The sequence below is a fragment of the Colossoma macropomum genome, unplaced genomic scaffold (assembly GCF_904425465.1).
Source record: "Colossoma macropomum unplaced genomic scaffold, Colossoma_macropomum, whole genome shotgun sequence".
In the NCBI taxonomy this organism is placed as follows: domain Eukaryota; kingdom Metazoa; phylum Chordata; class Actinopteri; order Characiformes; family Serrasalmidae; genus Colossoma; species Colossoma macropomum.
Window position 1 is genome coordinate 35,454,686 of NW_023494789.1, and position 17,094 is coordinate 35,471,779.

At 39.3% G+C, this 17,094-nt stretch overlaps 2 protein-coding genes across 2 annotated transcripts; both read left to right on the forward strand.

The window, feature by feature from the left end:
• zgc:66479 (uncharacterized protein LOC327541 homolog) lies at positions 1-5,166 on the forward strand. Its single transcript, XM_036571129.1, has 4 exons — positions 1-1,019; positions 2,444-2,922; positions 3,379-3,526; positions 3,723-5,166. Exons 1-4 carry the CDS (start codon positions 759-761, stop codon positions 4,725-4,727), a joined length of 1,893 nt encoding a protein of 630 aa, XP_036427022.1. The 5' UTR covers positions 1-758; the 3' UTR covers positions 4,728-5,166.
• Positions 5,167-8,134: 2,968 nt separating this feature from the next.
• Positions 8,135-17,036, forward strand: tarbp2 (TAR (HIV) RNA binding protein 2). Its single transcript, XM_036571134.1, has 7 exons — positions 8,135-8,366; positions 9,128-9,445; positions 9,683-9,752; positions 10,806-10,923; positions 11,246-11,373; positions 11,487-11,679; positions 16,158-17,036. Exons 1-7 carry the CDS (start codon positions 8,314-8,316, stop codon positions 16,313-16,315), a joined length of 1,038 nt encoding a protein of 345 aa, XP_036427027.1. The 5' UTR covers positions 8,135-8,313; the 3' UTR covers positions 16,316-17,036.
• Positions 17,037-17,094: the final 58 nt, after the last annotated feature.

Below are 17,094 nucleotides of genomic sequence, written 5' to 3' on the forward strand. Positions count from 1 at the left end.
TTATTATTATTAGTCTTATTGTTATTATTATTACTGTTGTTGTTTTTGTTGTTAGTTCTATTAACACATTATATAATTATACAGAAACTAAGAGACAGCACCCACCTAAAACAAATAACACACATACCAGGGGCTTAAAGAAAGAAGAAAAGGGGGGAAACATCAAGGTCTGCATAAATATTTGCTAACAATCTCGTTATCGACAGTCACCAATTTAAGCACTAATTCGTTATAAAAAGAACGCAAATCAACCATATAATATTGAAATTTAGCAGAGGAGGACAAAAACTGGTCCTTTATCACTCCATTTACGTTTGTGGATTAAAAAAAAACGGTGACATAAAATAACAGTGTTAACAGATTAATAATAAAGTCACTAAAATGATAAAACAAATCTTCATTCTCAAATGCAGGTAGACTGGAATAAAAGGCAGAAAGCCAATTTTCAATTTTGTCCAAAAGTTGTTTTAAATAAATCTACACTGGTTTCGCACTAAACCGAACCCTTTCCGTGAGCACGAGGTGGCAATTGATTGGACACGCCACTTTCTGCGATCCCCTACCTTGGGACGGCCTGTGTGTCACGCCCCCTTTTGCTGCACGCGCATCGAGCTCTTTAGCGGGCGTCATTTGATGCCCCAAACGTCGAACCTTCCCTCCCGGTACCCCCTTCTAAACTTAACCAGCCGACGGTGAGAGTTAGGGTGAGAGTGAGAGCTGCGGGGAGGCTGGGCTACTGCAGCGGAGCGAGAGGCGGCATGGCGAGGCGCCGAGGAAAGAGCAGCAACAAACAGGACGACGCGCTCCTACTGCTGGAGCCTCCGGTGGGACAGTCGCGTGGAATCAACGAATATGTCCTCCCAAGTGCTTTGTTTTTTATCATCCTTATTGGGGGGTTGACACTGGGCTGGTTCTGTAGTCAGCAGCAGCAGGCCATTGACGACCTGTCCGAAACGCTCACGACCGTCCAGACAAGAGTCACCAAGTTACAGCAGCAGCTCGGGACTGGAAGCGCACAGGTAGGAGAGTCACTGTGAAACTGATTTTACATACACATGTACATATATATAAGAAATTATCTGCTGACCTTCTGACCTTCATATTCTAATAATCTTCATATGTGGTTTAAAGTTTTAGCCTATAAAGAGCTAGCCAGCTCAGTAAAACAGTTATCTGGGGCTAGAATAAGTACTGTTTGTGCCCAAGTAGGTCAGGAAAGCTGTATTTCAAATGCTATGTCTGTCTGAGAGAGAGAGCAATAGCTGACCACGTTGCCCATTACTTTTGCTGTGCTGAGCTATGCAGTGCAGCCAGCCCCCAGGCCATTAATAGTTGCACTGTCAGTAGAGAGGATGATCATATTTCCTTTGACAACATTAGTTTTGAAGAGAGCAGGAGCTCTTATACAGAACTGCACAGAGGAAAAATGAAATTCACTTTCCAGGCATGCTAACAGGGATAAAATAGCATTTGTCTTATTTTACTGTGTTATATTTTATCAGCAAGTCCAGCTGAGTGTAGTAAGCTTGTTTTTTTAAGTGAGACTTGGCCTAGAAGGCTAGTGAAATGTAATAGATAGGACTTGAGCTTGGAATAAAAGCTTCATCTTGTTTTCGCCCCTAACCTTTACAGTTGCCTTCTACTATGAAGAGAGGATGTTTGGCTACATATGAATATATCACTGCTGTCGGAAGAAAACCTTGTATCTCCATTTTTGTCATTTTTCAGTTTTTGGTATAATTTGAAAATGCCTGTTGCTCTTTACATTGTTTGTAAATTTCATGGAGAATGGACCAAAAGAAACGGCCCAGAATGACTTGGAAAAAAGTCTGGTTCCATTGATGGTTTTATTCCTTCTCCTGTAAAGTTACCATTTTGGAGATATTTCTTCAGACAACAGCGATATGGTTCACACCTTTAAAAAATCTTCACATCTTAAAAAGGATGGTTCTTCAAGGCTTCTTTAGTAAAGAAAATGGTTCTATATAGAACCATGAACACTCAAAGCACCCTTTGCATGATAAAAGGGACCTTTGCATTGTGAAAGCATTCTTCAGATTTATGGACAATATGTTGCATATGGTTCTTTATAGAGCCTTTTTGAAAAGGGTTTAATATAGAACTGAAAAGGGTTCTGCTGTTGTTACGATAAAAGTTTGTAACAACAGAAGAACCCTTTTTGGTGCTATGTAGAATCCTTTTCTAAAATGTTCTATATAGAACCATTTATAGCACTTTCTCCATAAATCTAAAGAACGCTATCATGATGCGAAGGTCCCTTTAATAATGCAAAGTGATGTTTTAAGTGTTTATAGTTTTATACAGAACCATTTTCTTTACTAAAGAACCATTGAAGAACTATCTTTTTTTTTAAAGAGTGAAGTCATGTATAGGTATAAAGGACATTGTTTCACTGTATAAATTATCTTGATTCTATCTCCAGCTTGCCAGTGTGGGAGGTTTTGAGGAGCGTCTGCTGGCTCTGGAAGAAGCCTACGCCAAGGCCCAGAGACAGGCTGAAGTAGCCCTGGCCGCTTCTGAACAAATCAAGTCCAAAGACCTTCAGAGCAAAGTATGGGCTCTGCAGACTGAGATGAACACCAAATCAGCTGAGCTCCAGCAGAATACCATCTCCATTGCATCTCTGAATGCCATCATCAAGAACAAGAGTGATGAGTTTGAAGCTGTGAAGCAGAGTGTCAGCACCATCCTGAGTGCTAATTCAGATCTAGCCATTAGCATTTCTGGCCTCACCAACACACTTTCGGTCACCGAGTCACGTCTGGATGAGCACATCTCCGTTGTTGATGGTCTGATGTCTCAGCTGGAGGGCCAAAAGAAGGAAATCACTGAAATGAAGGAGTCATTCACAAGCAACCAGGAAGCCCTTGCTATTAACACACAGGATTTGATGAATATCAAGTAAGTGGGCAACTCATTTATCAGTTAGTGTTGTTTTTTTGTTTGTTTAAGCCAAAACCTTTTGAATGTGATTGTAAAATTGAGTTCTTGTATTTTCCTTTTTCAGAAATTCCAATTGTAAATATGTGTCAAAGGAAAACCTCATAACTTTTTTTTTTTTTTTTGACACTATTTGATACCTGCTGCCCTTGACATTGTATAAATGTTAATGGACCAATATAACTTAAATCAAACCTTTCAAGGTTTTTTAAAGTTACTTTAACAAAAGTTAGGAACATATTTTCCCCTTTACTACACCCTTAAAACTGGTTCGTAAAGGGTTCTTTAGTAAAGGCAATGGTTATATTTAATAGATAATAGATATAGAATTAAAAAAATTAGTTTATACTAGAAATCAGGATTTTAATTCAATATAAAAAGTAAGTATTACTTACTAACTACATATCTCTCTGTTAGAGAACTGCTGGAAGTGGAGCAAGTTAAAACGGCTCAAGCGGTGGAGGAGCAGCTCAAGTCTCTGTACAGGAGTCTGGATGACCATCAGACCAGCACAGAGAGTCTTCATACCCACCTCACTGCCCAACTAGAGGCCGTACAGACCCAGGTGCAGGACTTAAAAGACAGAGTATCTGTAAGCATTGTGGTGAATGAAAGTTGTGGTGTTATGGATACAGATCTTATATAAAGCCAAGTCCAGTGTTTACAGAATGTCTTGTACCTTTCAAACCTCGTCATTTCTGCAGGTCAAGGCAAAGTTTAGGGACAGCTCGAAGATAATCATATATGCTTTGTGTTTTCAGTTCGTGCCTGGAGCTCAGCAAGAGGAGGGTCAGGTTGAGGAACACAAAGACACTGCTGATAGAAAAGAGCAAGAAACCAAGGAACGTACTGAAGAAGAAGAGTCTACAGAGGAACAAGGAGCCAGCGAAGATGAAGTTACTGAGGAACAAGGTGGAAGAGAGAAGGAAGGAGATGCTGAGGAACATAGAGTCCGAGCAAAGAAGAAAAGGACTGAAGAGCAAGAGGCAAAAGAGGAGAAAGCAGTTTCTGAGGAACAAGAAGCAAGAGAGGAGGAACAAGTAATTGAGGAACAAGGAGAAACAGCAAAGAAAGAACTTACTGAGGAACCAGAAACAAGAGAGCAGGAAGAATTATCTGAGGAACAAGGAACAGCAGCAGAAGAAGTAACTGAAGAACATGTAGCCGGAGAGGAGGACAAATCTGCTGAAGAACCGGAAGCAGGAGAGCAGGAGGAGTTACCAGAGGAGCAAGGAATAACAGCAGAAGAAGAATTTCCTGAGGAACATGGAGATATTCCAGAGGAAGTTGAAATAAGCAAGCGACAAGTAAAGAAGCATGCAGCAAAGAAGATTCAGACTTCAGAAGAATCAGAGACCACCACAAATCAAACAGAGGAGACAGACTTGGACAAAACTGAAGAAGATGAGCAAAGAGAAGAGACTGAGGAGACCGTTGAGGAGGAGCAAATGGAGGGGACCGTTGCAGAGGAAATTCGGACTCTTCCAGAGGAGACCGATCTGGATGTGAATGAAAACGAGGAGACTTTTGCTGAGGAGCAAGAAGAGGAGAAGTTTGTGGTGGAGAGTCAGACACTTTCAAATAAGGAGGAGAATGGAACTGACGAGCAAGAATCAGAGGCAGATACTTCAGAATCAGACGGTGCCACAAATGAGTCAGAGGAGAGTGTTGTAGGAGCCTCAGAAGAGCAGGAGGGATACAGTTCCCAGGCTGAGACTGAGCATCAACCAGCGGAGGAGCTTCCAGAAGAGTCTGCCAAAGAATAGGCTGTTACTGAATAAGTAGAAAAAGCAAGAACTTTTCAAGAGGTTGAAAAGGCAACCAGGAAACCTGTGAAGGAGACTGTGGAAGCTCAAGGTGTTATGAGATTTCTCAGCTCTTTTAAGAAGGGCTGTGATGCTTTTTGTGAGACTTTTTGCATGAACAGTACATGGTTTTCACTAACAGGCTTTTGATAAAACATGAGATTTATTACTTGAGATTTATTTTGCAATTTTTTTTAGTCTCAATAAATGAAGTGTCCATGATGTACTATGGACATGGGGCAGTATTTAATTCCAGTTGTCTCTCTAACTTGAGAAAATGCTATTTGTTTTACATCACAGTAGGTGTCAGACGTTACTGCATTTTTTAAACAGTTTTCAAGTCAGATGTTCTTTCCTTATTTACACTAGCCTTTTTAAATAAACCGGTTTCTACATTTTATACCACTTACTTAGTTCCAGCCCTTCTTTGTTGTGTGCAGTTGGTGCTTGAAATGGGACACTGCATGTGTATTTACAGCAGTAAGGTCTGCTGCACTAAGCCAGGGTGTGTTTCATGCGGGACCATAGTACTGATTAAAGCTTCCTAAATGCCTGAAATAGAAAAGTGGGCTTGAATGTTCTTACTCACTGATCACAAGGTTTGTTGAAAGTGCAAAGCTGCATTCCCTCAGTAGATGAACATCAGAAGGTCTAATTTTTCATTATGAATAATATTATCAGCGTAACAATCTGAGTGAAACATTGATTATTTTAAATATTTACATAATGATAATTTTAGAATTTATTAGTATATGGTACAGTATACCTTCTGAAGCCTCTGAAGAGAACACTAAGTCCACCTGGGAGTCATCTGGACATGACTGGACAGACTGACATTTTTGTACAAATGCCTTGACCTGGTCAATGTCACAAATTGGCTTAAATTTGAAAAGGAGGGCAAGTTTATTTATGCAGCATCTTTCATACACTGCAGTCATCCAAAGTGTTTTACAAAAGAGGAAATAGAAAGATAATTCAAATTTAAAAAGTAGCAAAATAAAGAAGGATGGAAGTTAAAAACATCATTAAACTGATGTTTAGTCTTCACCTTCGGCAGGACTAACTGACTAGTTATTAATGATCTGAGAGATCTCCTCCGCTCATATTGCTGCAGCATACCGGACAAATATGCTGGTCTTAAATCATTAAGCGATTTATAGACCAGTAATAGTACCTTACAGTCTATTCTGTAACAGACTGGTAGCCAGTATAAGGGTGTAAGAACAGGGGTGATGTGTCTCCTTCTTTTACGCCTAGTAAGACTCTGGCAGCTGCATTTTGAATCAGCTGAAGCTGTTTATCTTTTTTGGGAGTCCAGTTAGGAGATCATTACAGTAATCTATCGTGCTAGAAGTGAAAGCGTGGATGAGTTTCTCCACATCTGGTTTAGTAAGAAAATCTCTAATCCTGATGTTCTAAAAGTGATTGCTGTGAGATGCTGACTTAGTGACTGCTTTGACGTGACTGGTACAGCTGAGATCACAGTCTATTAATACAGCAAGGTTACATGCGAGTTTTTTAGATTTTATAGCTCTTGATTCCAGATAGCCAGCTAGCCTGTGCGGCTCATTGCTATCTTGAATAAAATAATCTCTGTTTTATCTTTGTTCAACTGCAGAAAGTTTTGTCCCAACCAGTTATTGATGTGCTCAAGGCACTAACAAAGTGAGTCAAGGGGACCCTAGTTGTTTGAGGAGAGGGCCATGTAGATCATCTGCATAGCTGTGGTAGGATATCCCATAGTCTTATAGTATTTGGCCAAAAGGAAGCATGTATAAATTAAATAAGAGCTGCCCCAGAACTGAACCCTAGGGGACCCCACAGGTCACTTGCTCTCTCTCAGAAACATTATTTTCTTTTTCAACAAAGTAGTTCCTTTCAGGTATGGACGGAACCATTTTAGGACAGTTCTTGAGATATCAACCCAGTTCTCAAGTCTATCTTTGAGACTTTTATGGTCAAAAATGATCTAAAAATAGTGTGTAATCTTTAACAGTTCTTCATTTTGCTTGTCATACCTTTGTGCTTGTTTGTTTCCAGGTTTACAAGGGAAAAAACCCAGATTGTCAACGTGGTTTCAGACTTTTGGATCCTGCTGTAAAACATCATTATAATGAGAACATTGGTGTCCTGTATATTAATTAATGTAATTTTGAAATTTGAAACTACTACAAGTGTGAAAGAGCACAGTGATGTAAAAGAGCAGTACTCTAAATGTTACTATTTAGCAACATGTACTGTAAGGACAGCGTTCTATTTGTGTGCAATGCCTTCCTGTCGCCTGCAGATGGAGCTACAGTTCCTTCAAAAAATATCACCGACGCTGCAGTTGCACTGAGGATGTTAACGCTTAATACATTCAGACACTTTGGTCATTTTTGTGATTTGGTCACCTTTTTCTCATTCCTTCCTGCAGTGCAACCGTACATTTTTGGAACAATTTATAGGTGCAAAATGCGAAGAAAAATATATACGTGCCAAATTTGTTGCCCCTCGGCTGATTATAATAAACTGCAGCCTTTTCTGCATTTTCTAGGTCTTCATCAAGTATATGATGTGTATCATCTGATTAATTAGTCTTTCTGGATGTACATACTTGTATATCTTGTTTACAATAAGAGAATAGATCATTCTTCATGAAGAACTAACTGATGTTGAAAAGTTGGACTGACAATATGGGTTGTAATCAGTTTTTTTTTAAAGACGAAGAAACAACCTCTACAGGTGGAAAGTAATAAAAACAGACGTTTTGCTTGTACGAGTTGGGCATTTTTTTTAATTAATTGATGCAAATTTTCCCCGCATAAATTTGTCAGTTTTGGCACAACTAGCACAGGTGAAAGTTCTGGGCACCCACTTGTTTTTCTCTTTCACAGTTTAGACTGAAAGACATTTGCAGGGTTATACCTGAATTTTAGGCCTTTTCTGTTCTATTATTTTAACAGAGGGATGCGTCAGCTTTGTCATGTAGGCCTACTAGGCTTGAATTAGTAGTAGCAGTAATTTTTCCCATTTTTAAAAACCGTCCGACAGTGTCATTGCGCGCCTGTTAGAACCTTTATTTTGAAAAGTGTTCATGTTGGTGGCCATCGAAGGCACAGGGTGCCTTCCATACAAACCCAAAGAAAGATTCAGTGGTGTTTTCGAAAACTGGGACAATCAGTCTGCCATAAAATCTCAAAATGAGAGAGTAGGAAGATAATGAGGCCTCCTAATTACGTCTTTGTTGCCTGTATTTAATACAGTCTCACATATTCAGAACATGACTTGCACAACAGCTAGCTTAGCTAACGCACACCGCAGTGAGAGCCTCGCTACTAGAATGTAACCCTGAAACAGCTCCGCATCACCGCGGCCTGCTTTACCGCGATTTGAACGCTTCTCGTTCTCGTGTGATCATGTGGGTCTGCCGGAGAAGGGGCTTCCCTCTCGTGTTACAGGTTTCCCCTCCAGGAAAACTATTAGCTAATGATATCAAGGGGGATTCAATTACTTTGGGGGGTATCTGCAATCCTAAAAGAGTGGGTCCTCTGTCTTTTGTTGGGGAATGAACGACGAGAAAAGCCCGGCTAGCTGCAAGAGAAACTCTGGGTGTACCAGGTGAGGCTCTGTTTGGATGCTCGGGCTAGCTCTCGCGAGCTAACCTAGCTAGGTCTCCTCTACACGAGAATGACTCGGTCACTTCAAACCACATTCTGACCAACTTTTGAACGATTATCAGGTTTGTAATATAGTTGATACCTGATAGTGGTTTATTTTCAGACAAAGATAGCTAACTAGTAGACTCACAGGCCACCTTTAGTGTTGCTTGGTACCACGAAGCTGAAGTCTCTTATCCGCCAGCTTCTTGTTTGAACTTTCACGTTCCACCTTAAATGGAGCAGCGGTTACGTTTTGGCGCCTGCACCATTTAAGGTGGAACGGGAAAATTAAAAAAGCTGGCGAATAAGAAGCCAACTAAAGCATCGCCGTGGTGCCACAGTCAGTACCAGTAGCAGTTGTAGGCCTGCAGTTATTGGTGCCTGTTAAATATAGGTAGAATAGGTATAGCTGGCTGGTTTTAGTTTACGTGTAAAATGATTCTAGTTTGGATGTAAAATGGTTACCACAGTCAGTGCCCTGCAGCAAAAAACACGTTTATACAACTAGACTATAATAGGTTCAGTTTTGGGTGTAAAATGATTTTAGCTGCCCAGATATGTGTTAGTTTTGTTATTCCAAATACTCTTTTTAAAAATCTTGGTCTATCCTGAACCATCCTTAAAATAAAACATTTGAAAATGAATCCCACTTTTCACTCATATTCAGATTAGACTGAAGAGTATTCAGAAGTCTCTCTCTGTGTCTCTCTTTCTTCTCAGTATTGAGCAAATGCTGGCTGTGAACCCCGGAAAGACACCCATCAGTCTGCTGCAGGAATATGGAACGCGGATAGGCAAGACCCCAGTGTACGACCTGCTAAAGGCTGAGGGCCAGGCCCACCAGCCCAACTTCACCTTCCGCGTGTCTGTGGGAGACATCAGCTGCACAGGCCAGGGTCCCAGCAAGAAGGCCGCCAAACACAAGGCTGCAGAAGCCGCCTTGAAGATGTTGAAAGGAGGGATGCTGGGAGGGCTAGGGGGGAATGGGATGGAGGGAGACGGGTTTGCTGGCATAGACATTGCCTTGGAGGGGGATTGGTAAGAGCTCTGTGAAATCATAGTAATATATCAAATGTTACTTTTCTGAGCCGGAATACATAATTGCATATTAGCTAAGTGTTTTTTTTAATCATATTAAGCTTCAGCCTGTGTGTTGTCATTTTAAGTGGAGATAATGCAGACATGCTTTGTTGAAGAATGTGCTGTTGGTCACAGACACTAGTGCGTGCTTTGGGTCTTGTGTTCTTTACTGACTGTAACAAATGGTTTCCACAGCTCCCAGTCAGAGATAAAATCTTCCAGCTCCAGTCAGCAAGCTGAGTGTAATCCAGTCGGAGCTCTGCAGGTGAGAGAATGATGGATTCTTTGCAAATACATGTGTTCTTTGCGTAAATGGTTGGAAGTGGTAACGAGAAAAAGACAAAAAATTGTGTCCAAAAAAAAAAACCCATAACAAACAAAAGATTAAATATTACTAGTGTCAAAATCTAACACTCAACAAATGAATAGTAATGAAAATTTGAAATTGTTTGAGAAAGCAATTAAAAACTTTGTGTTTCCTTTGCTTTCCTGTGCTGTGTGCACAGACTCATTCAGACAGCTTCAACAGCAGCAACTATACAGTGAAAACTGTGAAACCATGTGGAACTATTTCATGGTTTCTTAGGAACATAAGACAAACGATTATTAATCATCATTCGTCATGTCAAGTATCAAGGGAGATACAACATCCAAGAACTTCTCTACTGCAGTTTTTGAAACCACTAGGAAATACGATAATGGACCTCATTCACCAATATTTAGTTTTTTTCTTAAAAGTGTTCTTGAGAAAGGTCCAAAGAAAAAGTCTGCATCAGATTCATTATGTGTTCTTAAACTGGAGAATTGTTCAGACCATTGTGCTCTTGAGTGTGTGTAGATTCTAGTTTTACTTATGAACAAATACCAAATAAGAAAATATTGGTGAATGTCAGAATCTTTATAAAAACTGCGTGAGTGGGTTTTTAGAAGAAGTAGCAGCTCAAAGAAAAGTCCCCCGCAGTTTAGACATCTCGGTTTGGTACGAGTTTGGTACAACAGGAAAAAATCAAGAAAACCGCCCATATGCATAAGGCTGGGTTTCTTATGATTTTTTTTTTTTAAACAGACAGTAGTGCAAGTTACAGTTTGTTACATCTACTCTCCCATAGCCCCCCTGAGGTAGTTGGTACAGCCTGTAATGTGGGTTATTATAAAGGGTCCTCTGCAAAACTACAGTGCTAACTTACTAACAGCCTACGGTTTAAGGTTTACGGGTGGAACTTGCACTTGTGAAATTTGATTACACATTACGTTCATCAGTCTTCATACACACCATGTCTTATTTTGAAAGTATTTATGAAAATTCACTCTCTCATAGGAGCTGGTGGTGCAGAAAGGCTGGCGTTTACCTGAGTACACAGTCACACAGGAGTCAGGACCTGCACATCGAAAAGAGTTCACAATGACCTGCAGAGTGGAAAGATTTGTTGAAATTGGTAAATCATATGTACTTAATTTCAGTTTGGCATTTTTTTTCTGGGTAATGTGAACATGTAAAATGTAAAACATCAATATGAATGCCAGATTTTATAGAATGGCAACAAAGTACAATGTAAAATAATGTTAAATGAAATGAAAAACATTTTTTTTCCAGCAAGCAGTGTAGTTTGATCAACACAATGTTTTGAATATCTTGGTACGTTAATACAGAATTATTTTTATGTTTTATGTGGAGTATTTTAGCACGGCTGTAAGCATAGTTCAGTCAATCAACTTTTAGAACCGTATCTGTATTAAAAATGTACTTGAATTTCGTAGGCAGTGGAACATCAAAGAAGCTTGCTAAGCGTAATGCAGCAGCGAAGATGCTCTCCCGGATCCATGATGTGCCTGTGGACATGCGCAGCAGTCACGAAGTTGAGGCAGAGGATGACACCTTCAACATGGTGAGAAATGCTCATACGGTACTTCAGCAGAAATCTGTATGCATTATAATGTGGTCAATTACAAAACCTCATCTGATTTCTGTTCATTGTTTCCCTCTTGCTCTCTGTCTAAGCATGTGGGTGGCAGGTTAGAGGGAGGGAAGTGTAAGGGATTTGGATGTACGTGGGATTCTTTGCGGAATTCAGCTGGGGAGAAGATTCTGCAGCTGCGGAGTCATCCTCTAGGCCTCCCTAACTCCAACTTCTGCTCTCTACTCCATGACCTCTCTGAGGAGCAGCGATTTGATGTGAGCTACCTGGACATAGGTAAGCATCATGGCTGACCTCAGACATATGTTGTGGACACTCAGCTTTCTCTCTCTATCTCAGAATGGTTAGTTGTAGTCAGGGCTCAATTTGAGGGTGGATGCTAGGGATTGCCACCCCCTGGTCAAAGATGACAAAAACAAAACAAAAAAAAATCCCCCTTTAAACAAAAAAAAATTTCCTTTTCTGTCCCCTTTGGGTTAATGTATCAGCTACACTACCGGTCAGAAGTTTTAGAATAACCCCATTTTTCCAGATTTATGGACGTGCAATTTAGTGTCTCAATGTACTGAAATTAAAGCATAGAACAAACAAAACAATTGGAGATAAAATGGAATCATTTTAACAAAATTTAATCTAAATCGTTTAGTATTGAATTCCACTGCAACATGCACTCACTGACAGTCTGACTTTCTTTGCAGATTCTCTAAAGGAAAGACCTACACTTTTAAAAGTTATAATGGTCTGTCTGTTTGTTAATTGCCCTTTTTTGTAATATGATAAGGATGTATTATACTCTGCAGTGCCATACTGTCCATATACTGCCCATAGGGTTTAGTTTGCTCCAGTGCTGCTTTTATACAGACAGAAAGTTTTTTCAACTTTAAAAGCTTAATTTAGTTCCTTTGCTGCAGAACAGCTGTACGTTTCAGTTTGTTTATTCATTTTTTTTTAATCTCTGGCAGTTTACCACTTGCCTTTTGTACTATTTCAGTTTATTCATTGGACTTGAACTGCTTTAATGTAAGTAAATACTGCAAAAATGGGGGTGCTGTAAAACCTTTGACCTGTAGTGTATGATAGCCAGCGAGGGATATTTTGATGTTAATAAAGCATAAAATTGGAGTTTCTAATTTTAAGGGATAATTTTAGCCTCTTATGCTCCTTGGAACCACCAGTGGTTCCAAAACGCACTTCGTCATATTTTTCATAACTTTCATATTTCATAAGCTACATTCTAAAGGTGGGTGTCATATGAGAGCTGTAACTTTCTTCTTTCCAGTCAAATAGATGGGTAATGTAATTTTAAACCCTTATTATAATAGAAGCTGAACTCACAATTTTTTTTGTCTACTGAAAGTCGACACATTTTTCCACAAATCTGGGCTATGAACTATAAACAGATGGTGTCTCTTCAGTGATATACTCGGTAAAAATAATTTTTATAAAATAAAACAAAGAGCGTCAAAGATTTTTGGGTTTCAGCAGTAAATTGTAAGCATATAGCAGTATGTGTGATCATAAAACACATGTTCTGTTAATTTGAGGGGAGCTTTTACCAAATTATATATATATATATAATGTATGTGTGTGTGTGTGTGTGTGTGTATATATATATATATATATATATGTATATGTGTGTATATATATATATGTGTATATATATATATATGTATATATATATATATATATATTAGGGGTGCGGGAAAAACTCAATTCTTAGATGCATCGCGATGCGGACGTGAACGATTCTGAATCGATTCATTCAACGTCAGAAATCGATTTTCTAAATATTTTATTTATAATGTAATGTTGACGGAACGCAAAAGGCTGAACTGGAAGTGCGGAAGTGCACAACACAAATGATAAGAAGAGCCATTTTGCCTTTCAACGAAGTCAGACCACCTTGGGAGCCACAACATTTAATGCCCAGTATGTCTCAGTATGTGTTAATGTCCTAGTATGGGCTAAAAATATAAACGAGAGCGCAGATTTACTTCGCTCTGCTTTAAGCTTTAGCTTTAGCCGCTTTCCTCCCATCTCCGCCAGAAAACTTTTCCTCAAAACTAGAAGAGTTTCTTGTAAAATGTCTCAGCGTCCGGCTGTTTTACGAGGCTGAAGTCGCTTCTCATTCGCCAGCTTCTCGTTCTAATTTTCCCGTTCCACCTTAAATTCTGCCTTAGGCGCCGAATGTAACTGATGCACCATTTAAGGTGGAACGGGAAAATACGAAAGAGAAGCGAGTTCATTTTCGTAACTTTTTAGAGAAAGACAGTCTCTCAGCAGATTTAACCAACCGCGCTGCTTATAAATGCGAATAAGTCCTCCAAATGTTCATCTTAATCTGTTTTTTCGTTCGCTACTGGCGATGCTAGACTTCGGGGCTATGTGACCTGCTGTCTGCTGTCTGTTCTGAGTCGTTGAGAACCAGGGCTTTCGTGCTATGCTGCACACTGTGGAGCCGAGATTCAGCGTCCAGTCTCGAAAATACCCCCCCACTCTCTACAACGAGACCAAAAGGGTGGCTGTAACGTACTGCGTGGACACCCATTGCCACTGGATCTTATTTCAGGGCAACAGCGCATTTTATCGCAGATGAGTGGCAGCAGCGTCTCTGAATGAGAGCCTTCTAGTTCACTTGCCCCATCACTTCCATTTGATTTATTAATAAAAGATATTTTAGATAATTAAAGCAAAGTATTTGTAATGATCCGTAATGCATTTACATTATGGATCATTACAAATACTTTGCTTTAAAACTACCAAGTCCTCAGACAGTAGGAAGATAGAAATCATGCATAGAGAAAAAAGATGCATCGAGATGCATCGATAATCGTTTTATAATCGCATCGCAGCCCTCTGAATCGTAATCGAATCGAATTGTGAGGTGCCTAAAGATTCCCACCCCTAATATATATATTAGTATTTGCAATTATTTCATGCAGTTACTGAATAAATGGCCTTATGATTTGGTCATGTAAATTCATATGGACAAACCAAAATATACCTTGGAGCATAACATACAAGTTAAAAATAATCTAAAAAGTCAGCATAGTCAGCTTCGTCTCCAGAATGAGAACTGATAAGCTATTTCGATGACATTGCTCATTGCATTGCATTGTTGATCATGCATATTGTAAATGTTAGTAATTGACGTGGGGAGTTTTGTTAGGGGTTAGTAAAAGAACCCAGAAAACATGTTGAGAGGCATCAGTAAATGATCTAGCGTTTTATATAGTGAGCAGCACTGAGTGGCTCATGTCCTACAGTTTTCTTAAGGATGGAAGATGAAAATGTTGGAGAGATAAGAATTTTGCCAGAAACCACTAAATAACTCAGAATCTGAAAGGAAATGTGACTGACTGTGATGCTGATGACTGTACATGAATAAATGATTATTCTAAAGTAACTGTTATGTAGAATATATCTTCTTATCACAGTCTAATCAGCCTGATCACAATATAAGGTGATAAGCACCCCCTGGTCCGTATTGTGCAAACAGTTTCAGTTCTGTTTAGCATGTGTTTCTTTGTCTTCTTGCTTAATTACTCCATGTCTTCCACATTTTAAAAAAATGGCAGCCAGACAGCAGGCTGAAGTCCATGGCACATTAAACAGAGCAGGAACAAATTGATTTTCAGCTGTGTACATATTTAATTTTGGATTTTTTATTTTGAATTGGGAATTAGCTCATGTACCCTAGAGCATTAAGATGCCACCTGCTCCTCTTATAAGCAAAACAAGACTTGAGCATTTTTTCATTTTGCGACACAATTGTGATGCAGTTTTCCTGTATGTCTGCAGTATATCATAGTGTAATAAATATGTTATAAACTCATTATTTAAATTTGCGTATTTGTGACAGTACAAAGATGCACCGATCATGAGTTTGTTGGCCTGTGTGCCTTACACTGTGTGGGCTAAATGAACACCTGAAACACACTAGCACATTTCCAGCACTTTTTACTAGCCTTATAACCTTATTTGCTCTATAAGGAGATTTCCACCTAATGTTCTGCATAATTCAATTGAGTGATGTAAACAGACATTCAGAGTGTAAACTTCTTTTCTTACTGATTTCTTTACAATAATGATGATCGGAACCAGGGGTCGGAAGTAATAGCTTTCTGTGATTCAAGTTAGAGGCATTAAAAGCTTCGGATATCTGGTTCCTGTCACCACCACTGTGAACAATTCTGACTGTAAATTTCTCTAGAACAGAGGATTTCACAGTAGACCACTCGGAATGACACAGTTTAATTATGCAGAAATAAACTGTAATTCCCAATGAATGGGTCAGACTGGCTTGTTATATTTGTAAATGAAATGTTTCTTATTTACTGAATACAATCAAGTGCCACTGCTCCATCAAACGTAAGGCTGGCTATTTAGTTCAGTGTTCAATGGATAGTAACACTGACATTTTGATATAGGTGTAACAGTAGCATTCAAAAACAGTTTAAGACCACTTACCTGCCTCATATTATATGGGTAAATTGGCCAATTTCCATCTGATCTTGCCCAGCATGTATAATAAAATATATTTGTCTGTCCTTTTGGTAGGATAATGGGGAGATAACAGCTGGTTTGGGAATATATTAGGAATATTCCTGTTTTAGGGAATACACAAACTTTCTTTGTCCGTTTCATAGAATCTTTTTGGTGCCATCTTTTTGGTAGATAGAAATTTCACTTGTATGCAGTGTGTTGAAATGAAACTGCTAAACTAAACGTGTGCATTTGTGTGTCCTGCCCAGAGGAGCGCAGTCTCAGCGGCCTGTACCAGTGTCTGGTGGAGTTGTCCACTCAGCCCATCACAGTGTGTCATGGCTTTGCCCCCAGTCAGGACGCAGCACGAGCCAGTGCAGCACACAACGCACTCCAGTACCTCAAGATCATGGCCGGTGGAAAGTAAGGCTGTGCCGTCTGAGAAACATGAATTGAAAGGAGTTAGGAAGATTACCTCTGTAGCCTGCGGTGTTTTCAGCTGTGGGCGTATTGGATTTTTGTGCACTATCTTGTTGGCCCACCGATTTTAGTAATGCCCCAAAGCCATTTGACTGTCCCACAGAGCTCTAAAGATAAACTGATGAAGCCTTTGTCCCCCTGAAAAGGATCCAAAGCCTCTGCAAATCTGTACTCCAAAAAAGGCTGACAACAAAGGTTTTTAACAGAGAACATTTGTTTTTGCTAGTTACCCCAGGTGAGTTTTATTGTGTTGCTGAATTATCCTGAAATGTCTGATATTCCCGTAATACTTTTAACCAACACTTTATTTCTCTTCCCTTTTGTTTAATCAGACTAATGATTTTCTATTTACCATTTGACTTCCTTTCAAAGTGATCTACATAGTTTGTTCTATATTTTTAACTGAATGAACTCAAATTTACACTTCATAACATTCAGTCGGTCTTCAGATTAGATTTCAGATACAAAATTTGCAGAAACGCGTGTATTGACAGTTGATTCATAGCTGAACTCAGATCTTTTTAAAAGATAATTCTTTCCAGTATTTATTCACCCTTTTATTGTATCCATACAATAGGGAAAATAGATTAATCTCCATTCATTTGAATGTGCAACACTAATTGTGCCATGTAGTTCTGAACTTCCCTAATTAAAGCATTTTCACAAGATCATGTGTGAAATGTTATTAAAATGCCAGCATTTTTATTTTGAGCTGGATTAAATGAA